General features: G+C 42.3%; 2 protein-coding genes across 4 annotated transcripts; one reads left to right on the top strand and one right to left on the bottom strand.

Moving 5' to 3' along the window:
* The first annotated feature begins 102 nt into the window (after window positions 1–102).
* Window positions 103–10359, top strand: coq6 (coenzyme Q6 monooxygenase). Of its 2 annotated transcripts, none has more exons than XM_082516641.1 (12): window positions 103–484; window positions 797–931; window positions 3243–3301; window positions 5037–5163; window positions 6339–6469; window positions 6555–6662; window positions 7741–7803; window positions 7899–8006; window positions 8658–8860; window positions 9056–9171; window positions 9502–9668; window positions 10225–10359. In XM_082516641.1, exons 1-12 carry the CDS (start codon window positions 298–300, stop codon window positions 10252–10254), a joined length of 1434 nt encoding a protein of 477 aa, XP_082372767.1. In that variant the 5' UTR covers window positions 103–297; the 3' UTR covers window positions 10255–10359. The 2 variants fall into 2 exon arrangements, with proteins under 2 accessions (XP_082372767.1, XP_082372768.1); XM_082516642.1 differs by lacking the exon at window positions 103–484 and adding an exon at window positions 507–711.
* A 63-nt stretch (window positions 10360–10422) lies between these two features.
* Window positions 10423–20752, bottom strand: entpd5a (ectonucleoside triphosphate diphosphohydrolase 5a). 2 transcript variants are annotated; one of them, XM_082516368.1, is made up of 14 exons: window positions 20563–20752; window positions 16825–17354; window positions 16319–16398; window positions 15890–16033; window positions 15429–15504; window positions 14860–14895; window positions 14424–14512; window positions 14254–14333; window positions 14097–14158; window positions 13896–13997; window positions 13105–13248; window positions 12938–12994; window positions 12002–12117; window positions 10423–11849 (listed from the first exon to the last, which is right to left on the bottom strand). In XM_082516368.1, exons 2-14 carry the CDS (start codon window positions 17267–17269, stop codon window positions 11766–11768), a joined length of 1515 nt encoding a protein of 504 aa, XP_082372494.1. In that variant the 5' UTR covers window positions 17270–17354; window positions 20563–20752; the 3' UTR covers window positions 10423–11765. The 2 variants fall into 2 exon arrangements, with proteins under 2 accessions (XP_082372494.1, XP_082372493.1); XM_082516367.1 differs by lacking the exon at window positions 20563–20752 and having other exon boundaries at window positions 16825–17905.
* Window positions 20753–21329: the final 577 nt, after the last annotated feature.

The raw sequence follows: 21329 nt of genomic DNA, 5'->3' as shown, positions 1-21329 counted from the left end.
TTAGCCAGTTGTCAGTGCTGGTAGCTTTAGCGCTGTTTGTGGTCAGAGGCAGAAACGCCACCCGCGGAAATTGCCTTCTGTGATTGGTCGTAAAACCGGAAGTACTTCCTCTTGCAGCGTTTGTCAACACAACATGGTTGTTGTGTCACAGAAGAGTCGCAGTTGGTCTTAGAAGGACACATTCAAGGGGAAACGTCTGTCTCTTTAATTGTTGTATGACACTCTTCAAAGCCCGACCCAGGACTGTTTCCTTTGTTTATCCAGAGGCTTCTCTCTCATGCGAAGACAGACTGAAACATGCAGAAGCTCACGAGGGCGTCGCTGGCCTTAAACGGACTCAGCCGGTGTTTTGTAACAGAAAAGCATTTATCTGCTATAAAAATCACCAGGCGAGGATTAGTATGTGCAGATCACGGGAATGATGTTTATGATATAATTATATCCGGGGGAGGGATGGTTGGATCTGCAATGGCATGTTCCTTGGGTGAGTGCTCGACTAGTGTTGCAAGACTTTGCTGTTAACTTGTCCAAATCCAGATTAAAGTTGGTGTGCAAAGTAGCAGTGCACTCTTTCTCTCACAGAGAGGGAATGTCACTTTCTACTATACTGGAAAAGATATCTCTAAAATGTGCTGGAGTATTAAAACATGCAGTCAGAGCTCTAAATCAAATGATTGCATCCGTTTCACAGGACAACGAATCCAATTGCAGGTTCATTACACATGTTTAATCTTACACATGTGCTCTCATATTTAAACTATATTATATATTGTATGCATTTACTTTCCATCCACAGGTTTGGATCCAAACTTGGAGGGTAAGAAGATTCTGCTGCTTGAAGCCGGCAACAAGAAACTAATGGACAAAGTCCCGGACACCTATAGCACCAGAGTTAGCTCCATCAGTCCAGGCTCCGCCACACTTCTCAGTGGTACAGTATACAACCAAATCTGAACAGAATCTGCTTGAAAAATGCAGCAAAATATAATCCTGAGTAATTTCCTTTCTGTGACAAGTTTGTTGTCCTTGACTACTAAATGGCTCCCACAAGGTAAGCCAGGGATCAGACACTGGCTGGTCACCCATTTTTAGCAGGGATCGTATTTAACCACAGTTGTTCCTTTTGTAATGGATCACCTGAGGTTTTTCCTAGCAGTGTTTTTTTCCCTGTAGTACAGCTAAGAATGTGAGGTTTGGTCCAGCCCAAACTGCAGTTTAAATATGTCTCCTGAGCTTAAAGAAGTCAAAAGCCAAGGAAAAGGAGAGTCAGGGATTTGACACTGTAATTGCAGTTGGGCTTGATGGGCTTGTTTTTTAAACATAGTCTTTGTCCTAAATTACCACTTCAGGTCTTGAATCCATTAAAAATAGCTGAAGGTGGTCATCAGAACTTTTTCTTCTTCTTTCGACTGGTCCCTTTAGGGGTCGTGGCAGCATCCCACCCTATTCCTAACATCCGTTTTTGTCACAGCAACCCTCTGCATGTCCTACTACACTACATCCATGAATCATTTTTGTGATCTTTCTTTTTTTTCTTCTGCCTGGGAGTTCCTCTATTAATGGTTTTCACCTATCCAAAACATCCTTGCCTGTCTAACTTTGTCTCCAGACCGCTCAACCTTAGCTGTCTCTCTGATATAATCAATTCTGATCCTGTCCATCCAGATCACTACCAATAGAAATCTTAACATCTTCAGCGCTATCACCTCTAGTTCAGCTACCTATTTTTTCGCCACCATTTCCAAATCATACATCATAGCAGGTTTCACTACCACCTTGTAAACCTTCTGGAGAAACAATCCCCCAACAATCAAGCGACCCACTATGAGCAAGAACTTGGCAATGGCGGGAACAATAAACACCCTTTTAACAGGAAGAAACCTCTGGCAGAACCAGGCTCGAGGTGGGACAGCCATCTGCTGCGATCGACTGGTGGTTGGGGGATAATATGTGTTAGGATGTCACAAATCACACATCCAGGGAAGAGGCCCTGCAAATCAATGCAAAGTTGTTCTGAGTGATCACCTTTTTATTATAACTAAGCGTTTTTAGTCCCAGTGGAGTTGTTTCTTCCAGAATGACAATGCCGCCACCCATAGGGCAGGAAGGGTCACTGAATTGCTTAGTGAAGATGGCATTGACATAAATAATATAATGTGGGCTTTGCGGCCACAAGATCTCAGCTTAATTACACACCTATGGAAGATTTTAGACTAGCGTGTTAGGCAGCATGCTCAGCCACTGTCATCAAAACACTGAATGAGGGTATATGTTTTGAAAGTATGGTGTTTCACCCCTGCAGTAAATTTCCAGTGACTTTCTTTTTTAGAATCAGTCAAAAGCTGCATTTAAGATGTTCTAGATTTAATGTGGTCCAACAGCTTATTAAGGTAGTTTGTTAGTTTTTCTTTCAATATGTGACATGTCTGTAAGTTAAACCGTATTTATCCAGGTTGAGGTCTACACATGCCAACCTCCTACCTGTCTGCCTGGTAGACTATGCAGTCCAGTGTATGAGCATGTGTGATAAACATTATTTTTGCAGGTGCCAGAGACAAACCCTAAAGTTTGTCTTAGCATCTCAAATTAAGCCCTTCACATATCTTATTTGTGTTTTCAGTCACAGTGATCCATTAATAAACTTTTCCTCTCCAATCACAGACTTTTATTTTGACTGTAGTGTCAATAAAAATGTTGAATGCGGCGGTGCGATTTGAAAGGGTAAATGTGAGACGTCAAGTTTGGCTTTGACATCATTGGCCGCAACTGACACCTGCACAAAAAATTAAAAGGTTACTAAAAACAAACAGTGACTGATGAGAGCTCAATGAATGATCTGTGCCATCCTTTAAGCACTTTATAATGTTATGTTTGATGCCTCTACTTTAATTAATACTCCTGAACAAAGGAAAAATGCACCCGCAATCCAACATCTGCACCTGATTGTTGATCCTGGAGCTGCCAAAAGTGTCAGTCCTTAACCCTAGTCACAACATTCTGCACATTATGCAAACATGTGCATTCATTTTTGTTATATTTACTTCCAAAGTATCACTATGATTATTTATCCACACACATACTTTTTTTTCCCATTACTGTTAATTGCTCTGAAACGTGCAGAGAAAAACACTGAGGCGCAGAAAAATCCAAACTTCCCTGAATCAGTCTGTGTGAGTCATCTGTGGATCTCTGAATGACTTCACAAACCACATTTGTCCAATCTGACCTCTTTCTTTTGTCAGGTATCGGAGCATGGGAGCACATCACAAAGATGAGGTTCAAGCCCTATAAAAAGATGCAGGTAGGTCAATCTTAAAGTTAACATTGTTAACTGTGAGTATACCTTGAGCCTTCTTTAACACGGCGCATCTCCCCGAGTCGTCCTGTTGCACCGTTCGGCTTTTCCTTCTCACGTCCTCCAGACTTTGTAATTTACTGGCATACTGGATGTATTTCTGTCATCCATCAATCTCGACACTGTGCAATTTGTGGAGAGAAAAATCTGTGACGCTCAGCCTCCGCTCAGTCATTCTTAATAACCAAGCAACACAATACTCAATGTAATTGTTCCCATTAAAATGCCAAGCGGTGGTTTCGCGTGACATGCATTTCCTTCATTCCTTTGTGCAGTTTATGCCCCTTCGGTATCACCGTGCAATCTATAGCACCCCAAAACATCAAAGAACACAAGGCATATTTAAAAGTACAGGATGGCTCTCTGACCATGCTAGTTCTATTTATTAAAACTATGTTTCCTATGAGGAATACATTATTTTGACATTTTCAAATTGGTATACCCCCCCAAAAAAATCCTCTAATTATGAAGATTCATGTGAACAACGGGAAGAAGATGAAAGATTAGGAGAGTAGTTGTTTGCTGCAAAGTCGAGCCCGCTTTACAGCTGTGGGTGCAGCCTCGGTCCCTCTTGTAAGATGTGGTCGGTGTGTACCAAACACTCGACCGCAGGGTTTCTCTCTGGGCCTAAGATGTCATCATGCAGTGCCTCACAGTGATTATGGTAGTGTACCTCACCCATTATACCTTCACTCTGCTACCACTGTTTTGGCTTGTTTGCCCACTGAATTTCAGTCATATACATCCCAGTCATAGCACTGGAAAGTATGTTCTGCAGGTCAACTGTAGAAAGCAGGCTTTCCCTGCATTAAAGTAGGCGACGAGGGTTTAGATTTGAAACACGAGCAAACCGTTTGTTTCTTTTTCTTCCTTTCTGTCTCTTTTTGCTAACGAGGCGTTACCCCCCCCCCGGCGCATTTTCCCTATAAATTTTTATTCACGCATCTTGTTTAAGTCTTGCAAAAGAAGTAGGAACTCACTCTGCCCCGGAGCTGCATCATTTCACCCTGCATTAAACAAAACCAAAACAATTTTTGGGCTGGTCTCAGTAAATCTTTCTTCCCAACCACTTATCACAAGCTGCAAACTCACTGCCATTAGTGGTTTTCTCATGGGTATATCTTCCTACTTTATGGCAAGTTGGAAAAAAGTAGCGCAGCAGCATATTACTGCAGAATGACGGGTTCTGTCATCCAGGAAAGGATCAACCTTGTACAAACACTTTTCAACCCCCCCCCCCCAAAATCCCGTTTAGCTAAAGCGGTGCTTTCAGGGTTAGAATTACAGTAGCCTAAAACTATATCTCACTCTGCCACTTTTGGTCGCAGATAAATATTGACTCTCACTCTGTAATGTTCTCAAACATGACATTTGTTATTTGTGTTTCCCAGAAAGTGTTTGAGAGAGAGAAAAAAAATCCACATCACAAAAATATTATTTGGTCCTGCGCCTCACAGAGCTCCATTAAAGCTGAAGTCAGCTGTCCCCACAGAGCGCTGCCCGTGACACTTGCCGCTCTGCATTTGATGCATGTAGGCTGTGCCGTCCTTCGGCGGCAGTTAACAACTTTGATGTGTTCAGCCTAAGCGAAGCGCCATTTCTCTGCTTACTATATATAGGAAACGGAGATGCGTTTAAGGATAGACTTGTAGACCGCAGGCGTAATGAGTCTCTCATTTAGGTTTGGGATGCCTGCTCAGATGCCCTGATCACATTCGATAAGGAGAACGTGGAGGACGAGATGGCGTACATCGTGGAGAACGACCTGGTCGTGGCCGCGCTCACTAGACAGCTGGACAGTCTGTCTGGTAAGATTATGATTAAAACATGAAGCATCCCCCACCCAGAACACACACAAACACACAGTAGTTTGATTTCTATTCCATCTCCCTGCTGCCAGACTCGGGCAGCTAAAGCCACCACTTTTATTCCATCCCGTCCCCAGGTTTTGTTTATTTGTACTCTCTCTCTCTGTCCCTGTGACTGTTTTTAAAGACAAGCTCTTGGAGCCATCCTTGTTTTTCATGCAATTTCAATCTAAACCTCACTGCCAGTGCTCCAGCACCCTGCGAGGACACGTGAAATGGTCCAGTGACCTATTTAAAGCCGCCATGTGCTCCCGGGCTGTGCCACCTCTCAAGACGCTAAATCGCTGACAGGGTATAGCGCCGCATTGCCTTTGACAGCGTCCCAACTTTTGTGAGGTTCACAAATAAAACTGAGCTCTGCTATGTGCTCCACAGTTAAAGTGGCATATTTATAAACACTTTTCGGCGTTGTGCGCCAAACAAAAGGGGCGTGCGGTTACATCACGTTTGTGCCTCATGTGCCACCAGCTGTCTCATTTTTAGCATTTGGGATTGTTATGCTCAAGATGCACATGTACTCGAAAAATCTACTCCTCACCAGCTGTTTTCAATGTAAGCCCTGCTCACCAGTCACTGAAAAAAAACCCAATTTTTGACTTTAGTGTTGCAGAAACTGGTCTGTGGATGGGTACCACTCCAAGTCAGCGTGAGCCAGAATACGATCTGGATCCTTACATGTTTTGCGATGTCCAGCTGTGGATATTTTAGGATGAGGAGCAGTTTTAGTGCAAAATCTAACAAGCTGGCAGCGTGTCTGAAGTGTGGATTGGTGTGCTTGTAGAGAAACACTATTAGTCAGTGCAATGCGGCGTGCCAAGACCATTAAGAGGACTGTCAAATGTGAACTTTGGCAGCTTCTATATGCCACCGAGGAAAACCAGTGGTGTTTTATGAGGTGGTTTATAGATCTTCCACTGCTTTTGCTGCAGGCAAAAACCATCCTTTCTTTCCTTAAAGGAAAAAGTGTCTGATGATGATATATTCACAGGACCAAGATTGATCTCTTTCTTGTGAGAAAGTCACACCAGCTGCTCATTTCTTTTGAGAAACACAGTTTTTCTTTTCTTTGAACAGTAGTCACCATTTTTGTGTGTGTTTATCTGGTGCTTTATTAGAAAATGTACAAGTGAAGTACAGGTCCAAGGTGGTGAAATACACATGGCCCATGCCTTCCCAGGAAACAGACTACATCCCATGGGTGTGCGTCACGCTGGCTAACGGAGAGACTCTTCAGACTAAGCTGCTGGTCAGTTTAATTTTATCACGCAATCTGTGGTTGTTGTTGTGTCATTTTTAATCCATTAATTTCCTCCCACTCATCTGTTTTGCAGATTGGTGCAGATGGACCGAACTCAATGGTGAGGCGGGAATTAGGAATACCCACAGTCAAGTGGAATTATGACCAGTCTGCTGTGGTTGCTGCACTGCACCTATCAGAGGTGAGCGTTACTATTTACACAATGTAAATCCTCGTAATTTGAAGGCTCTTTTGTTTTGTTCTTATTTTATGTCTCATATGTACATTCAAGGGACGTTTTATTAGGTCCTCAATAGCTTCAATATTCGATGTGTTACCTTTTCAGAGATGGTCTTCTGCATAATTTGGTTGAAATGAACGTTTTTTTCTTCTTCTGCTCTCTTAGCCACGTCTCTCTTGAAAAAGAGTTTGTAATCTCAACGAGACCTTTACCCGGATAAATAAAGGATAATTAAATAATAAAAATTTGAGGCACAGTTGCATTCCTATTAGTTTAAAGCTGTCTGACCATTCTCCTCAACCAGGCATTTTGACACAGAGAACTGGCACTCAGTGGATATTTTCTCTTTTTCAGCCTGATCTCTGTAAAGATGCTTGTGTTGGAAATTCCCAGCAGATCAGCAGTTTCTGAAATACTCAGACCAGCCAGTCTGGCACCAACAAACATACCACATTCAGAGCAAAGTCACTTAAAACACCTTTTATCCTATTCTGATGCTCGCTTTGAACTTCACCAGGTCGTCTCAATCATGTCCACGTGCCTAAAGACACTGAGCTGCTGCCCTGTGATTGGCTGATTAGATATTTGTGCTAATGAGTAGTCTAACAGGTGTACCTAACAATGTGGCTGGTGGGTGTATATGTACATATATACTGTTAGAGTAACAGATGCTCATATTAAACCTTGCAGCTGCTCTAAACACTCAGGCAGAGAGTGAACTGAGGGGTTGTGTGAAGGCCAAGTACTCTGAAGTGTGAATCATGCAAAGCTACTCTACTATAGTCCAAAAATAAAAAATATTGAGCTGGAAATGAGCATAAGTCTCCTAAATATTTAAGCAAACCTTATTGTAAATTCCTTGGTAGATTTGCTCAATGATTTTGTTATAATAGTAATTTTAATGTCACATCTGTCAGCAGTCGGAGAACAATACACCCGACCTTTATGATATTGTTTTTATGCACAGTTTATGATATTCAAATATAGCTGTACAAAACAATGCAGCTGTTTAATACGTTTTAATTTATGTGTCGGACAGCCCACGGAGAACAATGTCGCATGGCAGAGGTTCCTCCCAACAGGACCCATTGCAATGTTACCGGTAATATCTGGATTTTTTTTTGCTGCTGCAGTATTTTCATTCTGTCACAGGAGCATTTAATGAAACTTCAGCTGTTGCGTTTTGTTCCTATGCAGCTGTCCGACACACACAGCTCTCTCGTGTGGTCAACCAGCCATTCACTCGCAGAGGAGCTCCTCGAGCTGGATGAGGAGCGCTTTGTTGACGCCATCAACTCTGCCTTTGTAAGTCTCGGTTCATACATAAACTGCCAATGTCGTATTTACACTCAGGTTGCCTGTCTGTCAGTAAGATTTTGCAAAGTGTCTGTATTTGTATGCAGTGTGCCATATGTGGCACGAGGTTCTCCATACACTTCCACGATGAGCAGTTTTAAGTGGCTCACGCAAACAATACGGTCATTGTTTAGCCCAAAGTATACACAATACTAATATTTCATTGCAGGAATGATGCACCTTTCTATTTTTTCTGTTTGGAGAAACTCCTTTTTCCCAAGCTGGCTATTTTTACTGGGCCTGCTTATGGACGGGGTCACCACGGTTGAGTCACGTTTGGTTTTAGGCCTGGTTTGCTAATTAAACCTGTGGTCTCCCAGTGTCGACCATTACTGCATGGAATGTTTTTCAAACAGAGCTAATTCAACTCCATAGCCTGACCGTCATCTTCTTTTAATTAGCCCAGCTCCCGAAGCCTTGCCAAACCAGTTAGTTAGGGAGGGGGGGGGGGAAAGAAAGCCCTTTCGCTGGCCTGGAGTTCAGCTTTGCTCCTGTGTCAGCTAATTTCTTTGTCCACTAAGGGGACGGTGTCTGTTTTCTCTCTTTTCTGGCTGCTTTTCATTCTCTTGTCTTCTTTCCTGTCTGTCTGCTCGCTGGCAGTGGAGTAATGAGAACCAGTCGGACCTAATTGAGACGGCTGGCTCGCTGTTTCGAGGCGCTCTGTCAGCCATCATGCCGTCCGCAGGTTCACCTCGACAGCTTCCCCCGAGTGTGGCGGGGATCGGCCCAAAGTCACGGGTCATGTTCCCGCTCGGAATGGGCCATGCATCTGAGTACATCAGACACAGAGTTGCACTCATTGGGTAAGATAATAAAAACTAAAAGTAACAGCTCAAGCATGTTAATGCCTTTTATAAAGGAGAATGTGTATTACAAGGTCCTGGAAAAAAATTGCTCTTTAAAGCTTTTAACTGTTTGCTTAGTCAGCTAATAAAGGGATGGTGATTTGAACTTGTACTGTCTAGAACTACTCAACTCGTCTTTTGTTTCTATTTCAGGGATGCGGCCCATCGTGTCCATCCTCTGGCTGGTCAGGGAGTTAACCTGGGATTTGGTGATGTGGCCTGCCTCACGCAGATCCTAAGTCAGGCGGCCTTTAACGGGAAAGACCTGGGTCAGTGAGAACTCTAAACAGACATAGCACGGCGGTTTTCACTAAGCTCTTTTCCATTGCCCCAGCTCAAACGCACGCCGTCGATGTGAACTATAAAAAGCATCAGCTTTTCCGGCAACATTCATTTGATGTTTTATTTTTTTCCCATTCTTTCCTGGAGCTCTATGTAGTCGCTTTTCATAGAAAAAACACAAAAATGCTGGTATGTGATGTTCTAAAGTTAACGTAGCGCCAGTGCTTTGAGCTAATGTAGAAAACACATGACGGACTTATTCGGCTTAGAATTTATTCTCAGTTTTTTAACCTCCCGGTTCACGTGTGTTTGTGCAGGAGCAATTCAGCACCTGCTAGAATATGAAACCGAACGTCAGCGGCATAATCTGCCTATGATGGCTGCCATCGACCTCATGAAGCGGCTGTACTCCACCAACGCCGCGCCTGTGGTTCTCCTACGCACCTTCGGTCTGCAGGCCACCAACATGCTCCCAACGCTGAAAGTAAGCCTCTCCGTCTGTTCTAGTTTTAGATGTTAGCGAACCTGGAAATCGCTCAGATAACATCAACCACCTGTCAAGCACAAACCCCGCCTCCACCTTGACCCCACCTTCCGCCCACTTTTCTGATTACACGGAGCTTTACTTTAGCAGCATCTATAATTTTACTGGTTCTCAACCTACTACTATGGCATCTAAGTTTAGCCTCAAATTTAGTGTTACCAAAAGTGTGTGGGTGGGGTGCACGGCTGGTCCTGAGGCAGCGGACAGTGGCTTGTGTTTTCACACCCCTTTTATTACCGACCACTCATGTGAAATGGCTTTATTCCATACTAAGCGATTCAAACCAACACAACTGTAACGGGTTGTAAAGGCATCTCGCTGCGGAGGCACAAAGTTAAAGTCACTTTCTTTTTTTCCACATTAAATGCTGTGAGTTCACTGCTTTACAGTTCTTGTGTAGAGAGTTTGCAGTGCCGCTCGCTTATAACAGGCTTTTTCTGAGCATGAAACAGAGGGTTGGAGAGTTTTTAAGTTCATGTCTGTTTTCACTTCACAGGAGCAAATCGTGGCATTTGCGAGCAAATGATGCGTCTCTCATGCAGCGGCCGTTTGTGGATCTCCAGCGACTTTCAGCTCTAAATGTTGTAATGTAAAAATACAATAAAATAATAAAAATTTTATTTTTCTCTTTGCCTGTCTAACATTAAATTATTTAAATCTTTTTTCTTTTAATATATTGAAACATACACAAAGCTTGTTTTTTCATGTTTTATTGACACATACATGATCTCACTGGATTTACTTCAAATGTACATATTGTCACGCATGAGTGTACTCTGATACTGATGAGTATGAGTACAGAGGCATTTGGCAGCAGTTGTGCGGCATAAAGTTTTTGCAATGTAAAAGCACTTCTTACCAAATACGTTTCACTAAGTTTACATTATGTATATACAGCAGTAGTTATTGGAGTATGTTGAATATTAAAAGGACAGTAGAGGCATGGCTTACGAAACGGTTACACAAAGAGTTTAAACATTAATATTGGATGAGGATAATTAAAATACTCTTACATAAACTTTCAGTTATTTAAATATTTGTACAGTTCACAAGAAATACAAATGACTCTGAGCAACCAACAAGGAGTTCTCAAAGATGTTATTACAAAAACATTTTGCTGTATTTGTTTGGCTGTGGATTAGGAATCTGCATGCATGGTCTACCCTGGATGAGGCTTTCTTTTCCTTTGGTAGTACAGTTCATCACAAAGGCCCCAGGTAATTGAGCCCTGCTTCATAAGATATTTTAATGTCACAGTAATGACTGCACGCTAAAAGAATATGGAATTTAACCTCATTTAAGTAGCAGCATCTATAACCCACTCTGTCAGAGGCATCTCTCCACATCTCTCTGCCCCAGGGTCATGGTGAATCCACCACTAATGATGAATATGTACAGCTGTAGAATACATCAAGGTGAGTGACCTTGGCTACATTATCTGCAGTTAAAGTGTTACTTGCAAAGTAAATGGAAGCTATATGATGGTCAGCTGCTCTGTTTTGAGTTTGTCTAAGACTAGAGAAAATTAACTGGGGTCCTAGAAGATGATTTGCATCTAGCATGAAAAGGAAATGGATTTCCAAGCATCTACAAAGACAACAATGGTTGCTGCTCCAGCAACTAGTCTCTAAATGTTCCACTGTACTATACAGTGTACGCTGGGACCACAGTGAGCACCAAAGTACCACGACCTGTTGTATTGCTTCTAAATGACCTGTCAGGCACTTTATAGGTAGGTGGAGAAGCTGTTTCAGATTAGACACTCGGAGGGAATTAGAAAAGGTAAACGTTTTACAAAAATAAAAGTCAGCCCGCCAGTTATGAGCTCAACATACAGTAGAAATAGCTGGCCTTGTAAAAAAATAGTGATTTCTTTTTCAACAGTTCTTGAAGTGTGCTGAGGTTGAGGAGATGAGGGGCATGGTGAGCGAGGAAGCATGGTGTGAGTGGGTGTGTGTTGGTGATGGGCTGATGGAGGAAGGGAAGCCCCACAGTGACGGTCCCTCTCAGTGCCAGCTGCAGCAACAGCGACCCGCCTTAGTGGATGTTAAAGTTTCTGAAGTAGTCAAAGGTCGCCCCCAGGGCCCAGCTTGTCTCCACATTGTTCACCTTTTTGGCAAGCTGTCGAAGCAAAAGAGAGGAGGGATCTCCATCAAAACCATTTAGTTTTACAATGATTTTAAAAATACAGAGTGACAGGATGTGAAGGTTTTTGTAATCCGTTTTTATAAATAGCTACAGTAAAAAACCTGTCTGTAATTAATTTCACTCACATGAAGCACCGTGCTGTCTTTAAAGCCAAAGCCCTCTTTTAACAGGCAGGTGATGTATGTCATATCCATGCACAGGAAGGGATTAATTGCCCGGTATTTGGTCATCTTGTTGCACACTGCAAACACACACACATGAAAAAAACATCGAAACACAGTTTTTATATGTGGCATGAACAGAAGATTCACATGTTACGCAACAGCATAAAAATACCACCATTTCTAACTTGTGTGCAGCATGATTAAAAGATAGCCTTTCTGTTTTGGTTGGCTGAATAATCACGGAGGTGCGATTAATACGGCTCAAGGTCAGCACAAGGCTGTGGGTGGGTGGTGGTGTTAAACAGCCGAGCACAGTGTGTGTGTGTGTGTGTGTGTGTTTCAGTATGTGTCAGCCCCCAGGTGGTGTGTGGCTGTCAGGTGCCCTCCTGCCAGGGCCAGACAGACATCCTCAGCTCAGCTGCCAGCCCAGCTTGAGCTAGACTTGTTCCTCCAGACCACGTGACAGCGTTCTCACAATACAAACAGCCTTACATAACACACCAGCTCATTCCCGCTCGCTATAAATGTGGTTCAGCATGGACATTACAGCTGTCACTTACTGAAAATGATAGGAATGGCATGTGTCAATTGAATATACTTGTGCATTTTAATGGAATGTTAACATATATTTACTCTATAATAAACTACATTTGACCTGTAATTTGTCTCCATAATGCGCTTAGGAAAATAATCTGTTACATTTTACTGTTGTAACACTTTTTTTTTTGACAGGATAAGTTGTGCCAGTTTGGTGTGCCAAGCTTCTGGGCACGAACAAGCCTTTGCTTGACTCTACAGCATGAAGTTTCAGCGGTTAGAATATATATATAACTTGTAAGATTGTCGGTTTCACTCACTTTATCCAACCCCAGAGAAGATAGCGTGTGTAACTCATACCTTCTTTGGCTCTCTTCTTGAAATCCCTGACTTCAACCGTACCACCTCGACTGCCATCTGTGGAACAAATACAAAAACAAATGTGCAACCTGAATACCTACTTTGTGCAAAACATGGTAATTGACATGAAAGATAATGGAAAGAGTTGCTGGCCTGTGCCTACGCACCGATGAGACCAGACTCCACAGCTCTGTCGAAGTAGTAGGAGAAAGCATAGAAGATGCTGCTGCCTCTCACTTCATATGGCTGGTGAATTATTCCTTTGATCACCTTCATGACCTCGTAGTAGCACAACTTATAGCCGGCGTATCCTGAGGAAAGAAAAGAGCAGGAGGAGGAAGAAGATTTGTGACTTAATGTTGCATAGAGGAAGCAATGGAAGGAATGCAGTTCAGAACACTGGGAGCCTCACTCTGAGGTCAGTCAGCGGTTGAAGCTAGGGGCTTACCAGATAATATACCAGGGAAGCCCCAGAAGGGCAAGTTTCACACAGCCCCATAGGTATGGTTGGCTCACTTGTGCCGGCAAAACCATGTGCTGACAAGAGCGGCAGCTTGCACAGCCCTGTTGTGCTGTCTATTTTTACCACATAATTGTGAGCAAGCCAGATCAAGCTGCTCGTTACACAAAAAAATAACAATTCAGGGACAAGCCCAGCATCTTTTGGCTACTCGACTGTGGTATGGGAGTGACTGCCTTATTTGTGAACTTAACTGACAGTTTTCTTTTCGTTTAAATACAAGGTTGACTGCAATATAATTGTTCAAGAGGGAAGACGGAGAGGGAGAGAGGATGACAAAACATGCGTTCGGCGCCAAGGTTAAACTTTAAAATGTTCTCATGTGAGACTGTATTATACTGTACGCTATTGTGTTCCAGAGTTTGGAATGGAATGCTTGGATTGTTGGATCCAAGGCAGTGGGAATACAATCGAAACCTCAGACTGCTTTTATCTTACCGTCTGGAATCCCGCTAACTTTATAGGTGGTTCCTGAAAAAGTCACATTTTCCCTGAACTTTTTCGGGAGGCATGAGCTAGAGAAGACTTTCCAATCCAGACCTGGGAAAACAAACATTAAAAAAAGGCTTTTTTGTCTTGAAATCAATACATTTATGAAAGAATAACAAGAAAGATGATTAAAGTTATAAGACACCCTACCATCAGCTCCCAGTGCTCCAAGAGTTGCAAAGCGAGCTGCAAATAGTCCATTTCCAAGGTAGCTGTATAATGATGACATACAGTTAGGATCAATTTAAAGACATATATGCATGTCCTGCTTTGCATTATACTAAAAATATCTCACTCCTGGATTTACCTGTGTGTGTAGAGCTGATATGTTTGATTGAAGAGGTCAAAGTTGGCGATGTAATTAGTTGGAGCAGACTGAACAGTTTTCTGTTGGATCAACAGCACGTTTAGTTTTGTCGTGGACTTTTGGTGAAAAAAAAAAAAATGTATATTTAACATGTAAAAATGTTTATTCACCTTTGACTTCGGGAGGAACGTGATCTGTGTAGATCCTCCGCCCAAATCCAGAATCCCGACCGTCCTCCTTGTGTTGGAGTAAAGGTGACCTAATGGCAAATAAGCAGCAAGTTGAACACAGGACACGGGATAAGAACGATTAAGTCCATCGTCGGTGTAATAAAAAGTACATATTGTTATAAATCTACTAATTTCCTAAGCTGTAGTTAGAATTTCCTGTGTCGTGTGAAATACATTTGATGGTATCACAGCGGTGTGAAAAACGTGAGGAAATATTGCTTGTTTTTGCAGTCTGTTTTGGACCAATGATTCAAGCTCATAACCTCAGAGAGGAGACAAGAGTCTTTCACTGAAGGGCTTCTGTGTACACTGGAGCCTCAGATATGAGCCTGCTGACCACTAACACCACCATAGCAAAACACAAGCAATGTCTTACCTGTAAGGAAGTTCACTGTGACCCAGGCGAGGACTCCTAAAACAGCACATGGGTGAAAATGTCAGCATGAGTCAATCCCTGAGAAGTGATTACAGCTGAGTTATGATAAATGTGCCCATTTAAACAACTTTAAACCCGCAGAATAACATAAATAGCAGCTTTCGGTCTAACTTGCACGACTGCTGAGCAATCCAGGTAATTACAGTTGTCTCAGATGTAAAAGTTATTGCACTCATAAAGTGAGGATAACAAATAGCGCATACTCTATGATGAAACATAACATAGTGAGGGTGTCTTAATGAGTGATGTGGAGGCTCACGCTAAATTAAAGGGCGTGGGGCAGCTTGCGCTCACACTGCCATATTTATTTGTCTTAAATGAGGTAGTAACAGAACTCTCATAAAAAGAATTACAAGAGCAGCATTGTTTGTCCTCAGTAAATGGGGCTGTTAAAGCACCTGGTCAAACAATACCTCAATTCAAAAATCGTAATTTTTAAGAAAATAAAAATGTTTTGCATACTATAAACAGTCCAAATGGTAATGATGCAATGAAAAAAAATGACCCACCTTCATTTTTGCCATTCATGATGGTAACACTGTTCCTTGGCACATAGAAAGGGGATTCTCCAAACACCTCTTGTACCTGTGGAAAAGATTTATTCTACTCAATATGTCTTCAGCTGTACAATCATAGTAGACTGCATGATCAAGCGTGTCACTCTTTGTCATAAAAGTCTTCTCAACCCCCAGAAGACAAAATGTGCGCTCTTGCTTTAGAGTGACAGATAAGTAAACCACATGCACGGCTGGAACAGTAGTCTGGATAATACTTAAAATGACAAATATGGTTACTCCACACAACCCCACAACAGCTGTTCTTTGCAACATGAGAGCCACCAAACGGGCAGACATGCTGCCTTTTTTTCTGTGACACTTGTAAGCACTTAGTGGTTTCTCATCCCGTTCCTTGGCGGGACGGGTGGTGTTTGTGCCAAACTGTCTGAGGGCAGAGAGAAAACGTGCCTCACCTCCTTCAGAAGAGCCCTGGCCTTGTCTTCAGGCAGCAAGCGCAGACCTGCCGTGGCCTTTAGGACCACCGGGGTTCTTCTCCAGTCCTCCTCTGGCACTGTCTTCTTGGCAATCCTCAGTAACTGGCGGATGGTGTTGCCACCCTATGGAAGAGAGAACAAGGAAAATATTGAAAAATATTTGTAAAAATATATATTAAAAAATCCTACGTTCAAACTCTGTGGACATTTCTTTAGAGATCAGTGTTTAAAAACAGCTCAAAGGTAAGGTAAAAGCAGCAGATATTTTTATAATTACACAGTGTTTACATCACATGAACCCAACCCAATGAAAATTCACGACTTAAAGGTATGTGTTTGTGTTGGGGGGTGCCTCCCCATTGTACCTGGTAATTAATACAGAGCTTTGGTGTAAATAGGCATCCATACCTCTTCAGGGTTGTCCTTGTAAGAAGACAGTCCAGGTTTGACTGCGTGGTACATTTCATTGTCCAGAACTGGAAGCTCAACTAAAAAAGAGAGAGAGAAAAGAAAAAAGTCAGTGAACAGATCATAAAACAGACAGACTGTAAAATGTGACATATTGTAATAAAAAAAAATAAAGGGTGACTGAAAAGCTTTATTTGTTTTGTTTTGTTTCGTTTTTTAACTTTTAATTACTGTGGATATTTAGGCTGGAGTTTTGACCTACATCCAGCATGAATTTTAAAAGTCTGCTTCCTACACAGTTGAGTCAGACGGGTAAATTAAAAGTCTCATCTACTTTTAGAAGCTGCATTGGCTGTGCACTCTGTCGGTGCATGTCTGTCCTTACACCACACAGCGAATGACCTAACAGCAAACAGAGTGGGAGTCAGCAGCATGTGCAAAATCCCTACTACTGCTTCAGAGACAGAGCGAGAGAGGGAGGGAGGGAGAGGGAACCGTGCACTTACCGGGGTCTTTCTGAATGAACTTGTAGATATGGATCCTGGTGCCTGTGCTCCCAGCGTCAAACATGATCCCATAGAAAACGCGACTCGTGTTGAAAGGAGAGGACCGCTCAGGCGCGTGATCACGCGCAGGATGCGGGTGGTACCGCTCAGGTGCAGGGTGCACGACTTCGGGCACCGGGTGGAAAGCTTCTGGTATGGTGTGGGTGACTTCAGGTGCCGGGTGGAAGACCTCGGGGACCTCCGGGTAGGTCGGCACACGGGGTGGCGAGACTTCAGACATCGGGTTGGATACCTCGGGGAGGAGGTTCTCCGTGTTGGCGGAGTGCTCCCGGTAGCGGTAGAAGTGGGGGATGTAGCGATGGTGGCGGTAGTAGGTCGCCTCCGCTAAGAGGTTCCCGGACAGAAGCCACACGTATAGAGAGAGGAGCAGGCTCGGCGTGGCCATTGTTTTCACAGCCAGAGTGAAAAGTCAGCTGGATTAAAGAAGAGAAGCCTGTGGATGCTGAGGCAAAGGAAGGCTTGCAGGGGCCCTGGAAAGAGAGAGAAGTGGAGATGAGGAGAGGCAGAGTGGATGCGATGCTCACTCAGGACTGTCCGGTCATCTGTTTACAGTATATAAAGACATAAGGCCTTGGCACGGGGCCATATCCAGAGCAGTCATCCACCAATCCTGTGGCGGTCCATCCCAACTCCATCAGGAGTCCCCCCCCTCCCCACCATCACCCTCCTCCCGTGAGCTGAGCTAAGCTGACTGACTACCTGCCTACCAACAGAATTGCCTCTTTTCTTTTCTTTTCTTTTTTTTATATGTATATGATCAGGATTATTTTTGGCAGTGTTTTTCCCCTCCTCATCTTTACTGGTTATTCCAAAGCCCTAGAAAAAAAAATCCCTCAGGAAAGGAGAAAGGGGTTTATAAAGAAGTCAAATGAATGGCTCACACTGAAAAGTTCCAAAGAAATGGTCCCAAAATACTTTTATGAGTGCATTTAGGACTTGTATAGTAACTTTGCCTCAGAAATGTCTCCATCCTACAACTCTGGACTTTCACTACTTCACAGGAGCTCAAATGCTGCTGCTGCTGCTTAAATTAGGAGTGATGCAAGTTTATATTTGGCACATCTGCAGAGTTTCACACCAGTTACTGTAGTTTGAAACATTTTGAATGTCTTTGTTATAGGATCGTATTTGCACTAATTTGGGGATTAACCTCTACCAAGTAAGTATTCCCGATTTTTGTTAGGAAGAACAGCAAATTACTTTGAAAGCAACATTTTATTTCAGATTGACAGCTGGACATGATTATAGCTATATTGTATTATCATTATGTACAACATCTACAAAATTATGTTTAGCTGACAGAGTGAATTGTGCAGTTATATATGTATTTATATACAAAATGTAAAAGATTTTCTCTCCTCGACCGTCTCTTCACAATCCTACTATGATCACCATATGAAATCCGCTGCAGCTGTTTCACCAACCTTAAAAAATGCAAATGTGACCTGCAATCCAGCTGGAATAAAAGTTGAAAGAATGTTAGCAATCATCTCACTCCCACTCATCTCTGTGTTAACCACAGGCTTTCCAAGGGAAAAAATATTTGGGCTGCAAGGCACGTTTCATGAGAGAATGCATGAGTAGCTGTTTCTCCAATTTAGGTGGGCGGCTGGCATGCCATCATAAGCCATGCTGTAGAGAATCATCTAAAGCTTTCTCGCGTTACGTGTTTCCTGGTTAATGTTGAGTATGCAGAGGATATCCCACATCAGTGGAGTGCAGAGGCAACTCGGAGACCTTACGTGAACTGAGATTTGAACCAAGCTGTGATATTTTTCACCCACTTTGAATCAACAGAAAGAGGACAGAGATGTGAAAAAAAGGCACTGGTAGTCTAGCAACTAAGGCATCCCTGGAGAAGTGACCCCATCTCAACCACCCTGTTTTGACTCACGCAACAACCAAGGCAGAAACCGAGCTATGGGCCTGCCCAGCCAGGAGGGTACGGGGGGGCAGAGGTCCCATCAGTGGGCACAAGAAAGTGCAGGATGTCCACGGAAAGGACAATGTGGGGAGGGTGGGGCTTGGCACCAGAGTGCACCCATCATGCCATTCCCCTCCCAGGACACTCAACTGTGCAAAGCACTGTTCCAACACTGTAATTTGGACTAAAAATAATGGACTTTCTTTCCTCCTTCCTTTTTTCTAAATACTGTGGCTACTTTTTTCAATCCTGTGGCGAACTAGAATGGTCGTTCGCCCCTATCAAAGCGTACATGTGCAGGACCTCTCACTACATCTATGTGATCATACATGTCACATTGATATCGCACTTATAACATGGCTGCAAGTTGCAATTGTATGAGATGACGTCAACAAATCCTGAGTAAAGATTTTCTATTAGAAATAATAAAGAAGCAATTTTTGTTTTATTTGCTGAGTGAGTTTATTCTTAAATCATTGGTGCTTATGTTCAGACACATCCTGGGGCTACTGTTGCAATTGATATGTATAATGTGCAATGTTTGGACAACTCCACCTTGGGACATTTAGTGCTTCTGCCATGAATCACAGGACAATTTAGTTTTCAACACACCTATATTTATGTTGCCACTAAAGTTGTGCAACTGGAATTTTCCTCCGTGTAAAATGTCACGTTAACCGAATATGTAAAACAGGTATTTAAGAAACAAATTACTATATTATTGCAGAATAAAGTTTAAAAAAATAAATAATTAAAAATAATCTTTTGCTATATTCTGAGTTCAAGAGTGAACTGCTGCTGTATACGCCTGCTGTGCAGTGCTTGTATGGCATGACACAGCACAAACACGCTGTGTTAAACAAGAGGTAGTTTCAATTCGGCGTTTGGTATTTTGTTCAAGTTAACTGAAACCGTAAAGCATGAGAAGGGACCCCAGCTTTGTAATCTACACTGTGCAATATATCATTAATATGCTGCAATGTTACCCTCAGGAATGCCATGTTTGTGGGTGTCCTACCCCAACAAGTCCATTGAAGAGACCCAAACCTTGTCATTACAATTCCAATGATAATGACAGCTTTGAAAAGTTCAGGGTTATTTCAGTTTGCTCTCTTCACTGTCATAGTAATTACCTTTAAATTTAGTCTTCAAGCTCTGTTCACGATGCCAGAGCACTGAACGCCCCTATATGGTTCAACTTACAGTATAGCCACACACAACTCGTATTGCGATATCTACTTTTCTTTTTTTCTTCTTTTTTTTCCAATTTGATGAATAATTTGCACTGGACACTCAGGCTCCTGCCTGCAGAAAGCTGAACAAGATGATATGAGAGAATTCAGTGGTTTTGAGCTTGAATTACGACCTGCACTAACTTTACATTGTTTCTATTGGATGAGCTTCTTCGAAGATGTAAGCCAACTGCATTTATGTTGATCATAGTGGTTTTCCCATAACCTCGGCAAAAAACAACTGTGGGGATAGCAAAGAAAAAAACACAGTTCTTTTCAGGACAACATGAACAATACTGCTGACAGGAGCCAAATGTGTCTCATGTCATCATGTGGGAGGAGATCATGTGAAAACAGATCCTGTTTGATAGTGCCCAGCTTGAGACTACTATAATTACAAGACAAGTGACAAATACAGACAGTCCTATGTCAGCCTTGCACGTTGTTCAGCAGAACAGACATTTGCACATCATCTCTGACAGTGATTGATTGAGTCATCGAGTAGCTAACTGAACACTTTACCTGTAAAGAACAAGGTCGGAAGTGCTCTTCTGCAGTTGGAGATACAAAATACAAAACTGCAAACACAAAAATGAAAAAGAATCTGTAACTTTTGGCTTTAATTTATCAAACGACAGCAAAACACAGCACCTTTATGACACTTCATTGCAAAAACTCTTTTTTAAAAAAAATAATCAGCCAATAAATAACTTGTATAATGTTTGCAGCCAAAGGAAAAGGAACAGTACTACATGTAAACTACATAAAATTTTTCTATAGGGGTGAAACCAGACCAGCATGCAGTTCATACAGGCACAGGTTTGAGTAATGTAAGAATATTAATTACAAATAAATAAGTTACTGCTGGGGCATCTAAGTACTTTGTTTTCATGGTCATCTCTTGTATATGTTGGCTCACCATCACGGCTTAAGCCATTTGAGCCAATGTTCATCTTATCTGCACCTTACTATCATAAAATGTAGCAATACACTTATAATAATCTATCTATCATACTATCAAACTAGGTCAGAAGTGACTGAATTTCAATTTTCTTGGAAAATACATGGCACAAAACTTGTCATTTAATTTGTCTATGTTTTCTTTTTTCTTTCTGTCTTTTCCTTTCTTTTCTCCTCCAGCAGCTGCTGGCAGTTTAATGGTGTGGGGGATATTTCCTTGGCTGCCCATGTCCATGCCTTTATGATCACAGTGTAACCATCTTCTGATGACTGCACCAGCAGGATAATATTTGTTCACCTATTTCTAACAAGGAATACTTAATAAAATT

This window comes from Aulonocara stuartgranti, assembly GCF_965226115.1.
Source record: "Aulonocara stuartgranti genome assembly, chromosome: 19".
Lineage (NCBI taxonomy): Eukaryota > Metazoa > Chordata > Actinopteri > Cichliformes > Cichlidae > Aulonocara > Aulonocara stuartgranti.
Note: the sequence above shows the minus strand (reverse complement) of the source record. Positions and strands in the feature narration are given on the sequence as shown.

Coding starts and splice junctions, on each gene's coding strand:
- entpd5a (XM_082516368.1), bottom strand. CDS start 17,269: ATGGCCACGCCGAGCCTGCTCCTCTCTCTATACGTGTGGCTTCTGTCC. Junction 14,896..15,428: donor CATGAATGGCAAAAATGAAG/GTGGGTCATTTT, acceptor GTGCTGTTTTAG/GAGTCCTCGCCTGGGTCACA. Junction 12,995..13,104: donor TGTGGAGTCTGGTCTCATCG/GTGCGTAGGCAC, acceptor TTTGTTCCACAG/ATGGCAGTCGAGGTGGTACG.
- coq6 (XM_082516641.1), top strand. CDS start 298: ATGCAGAAGCTCACGAGGGCGTCGCTGGCCTTAAACGGACTCAGCCGG. Junction 3,302..5,036: donor AGCCCTATAAAAAGATGCAG/GTAGGTCAATCT, acceptor TCTCTCATTTAG/GTTTGGGATGCCTGCTCAGA. Junction 9,669..10,224: donor ACATGCTCCCAACGCTGAAA/GTAAGCCTCTCC, acceptor TTCACTTCACAG/GAGCAAATCGTGGCATTTGC.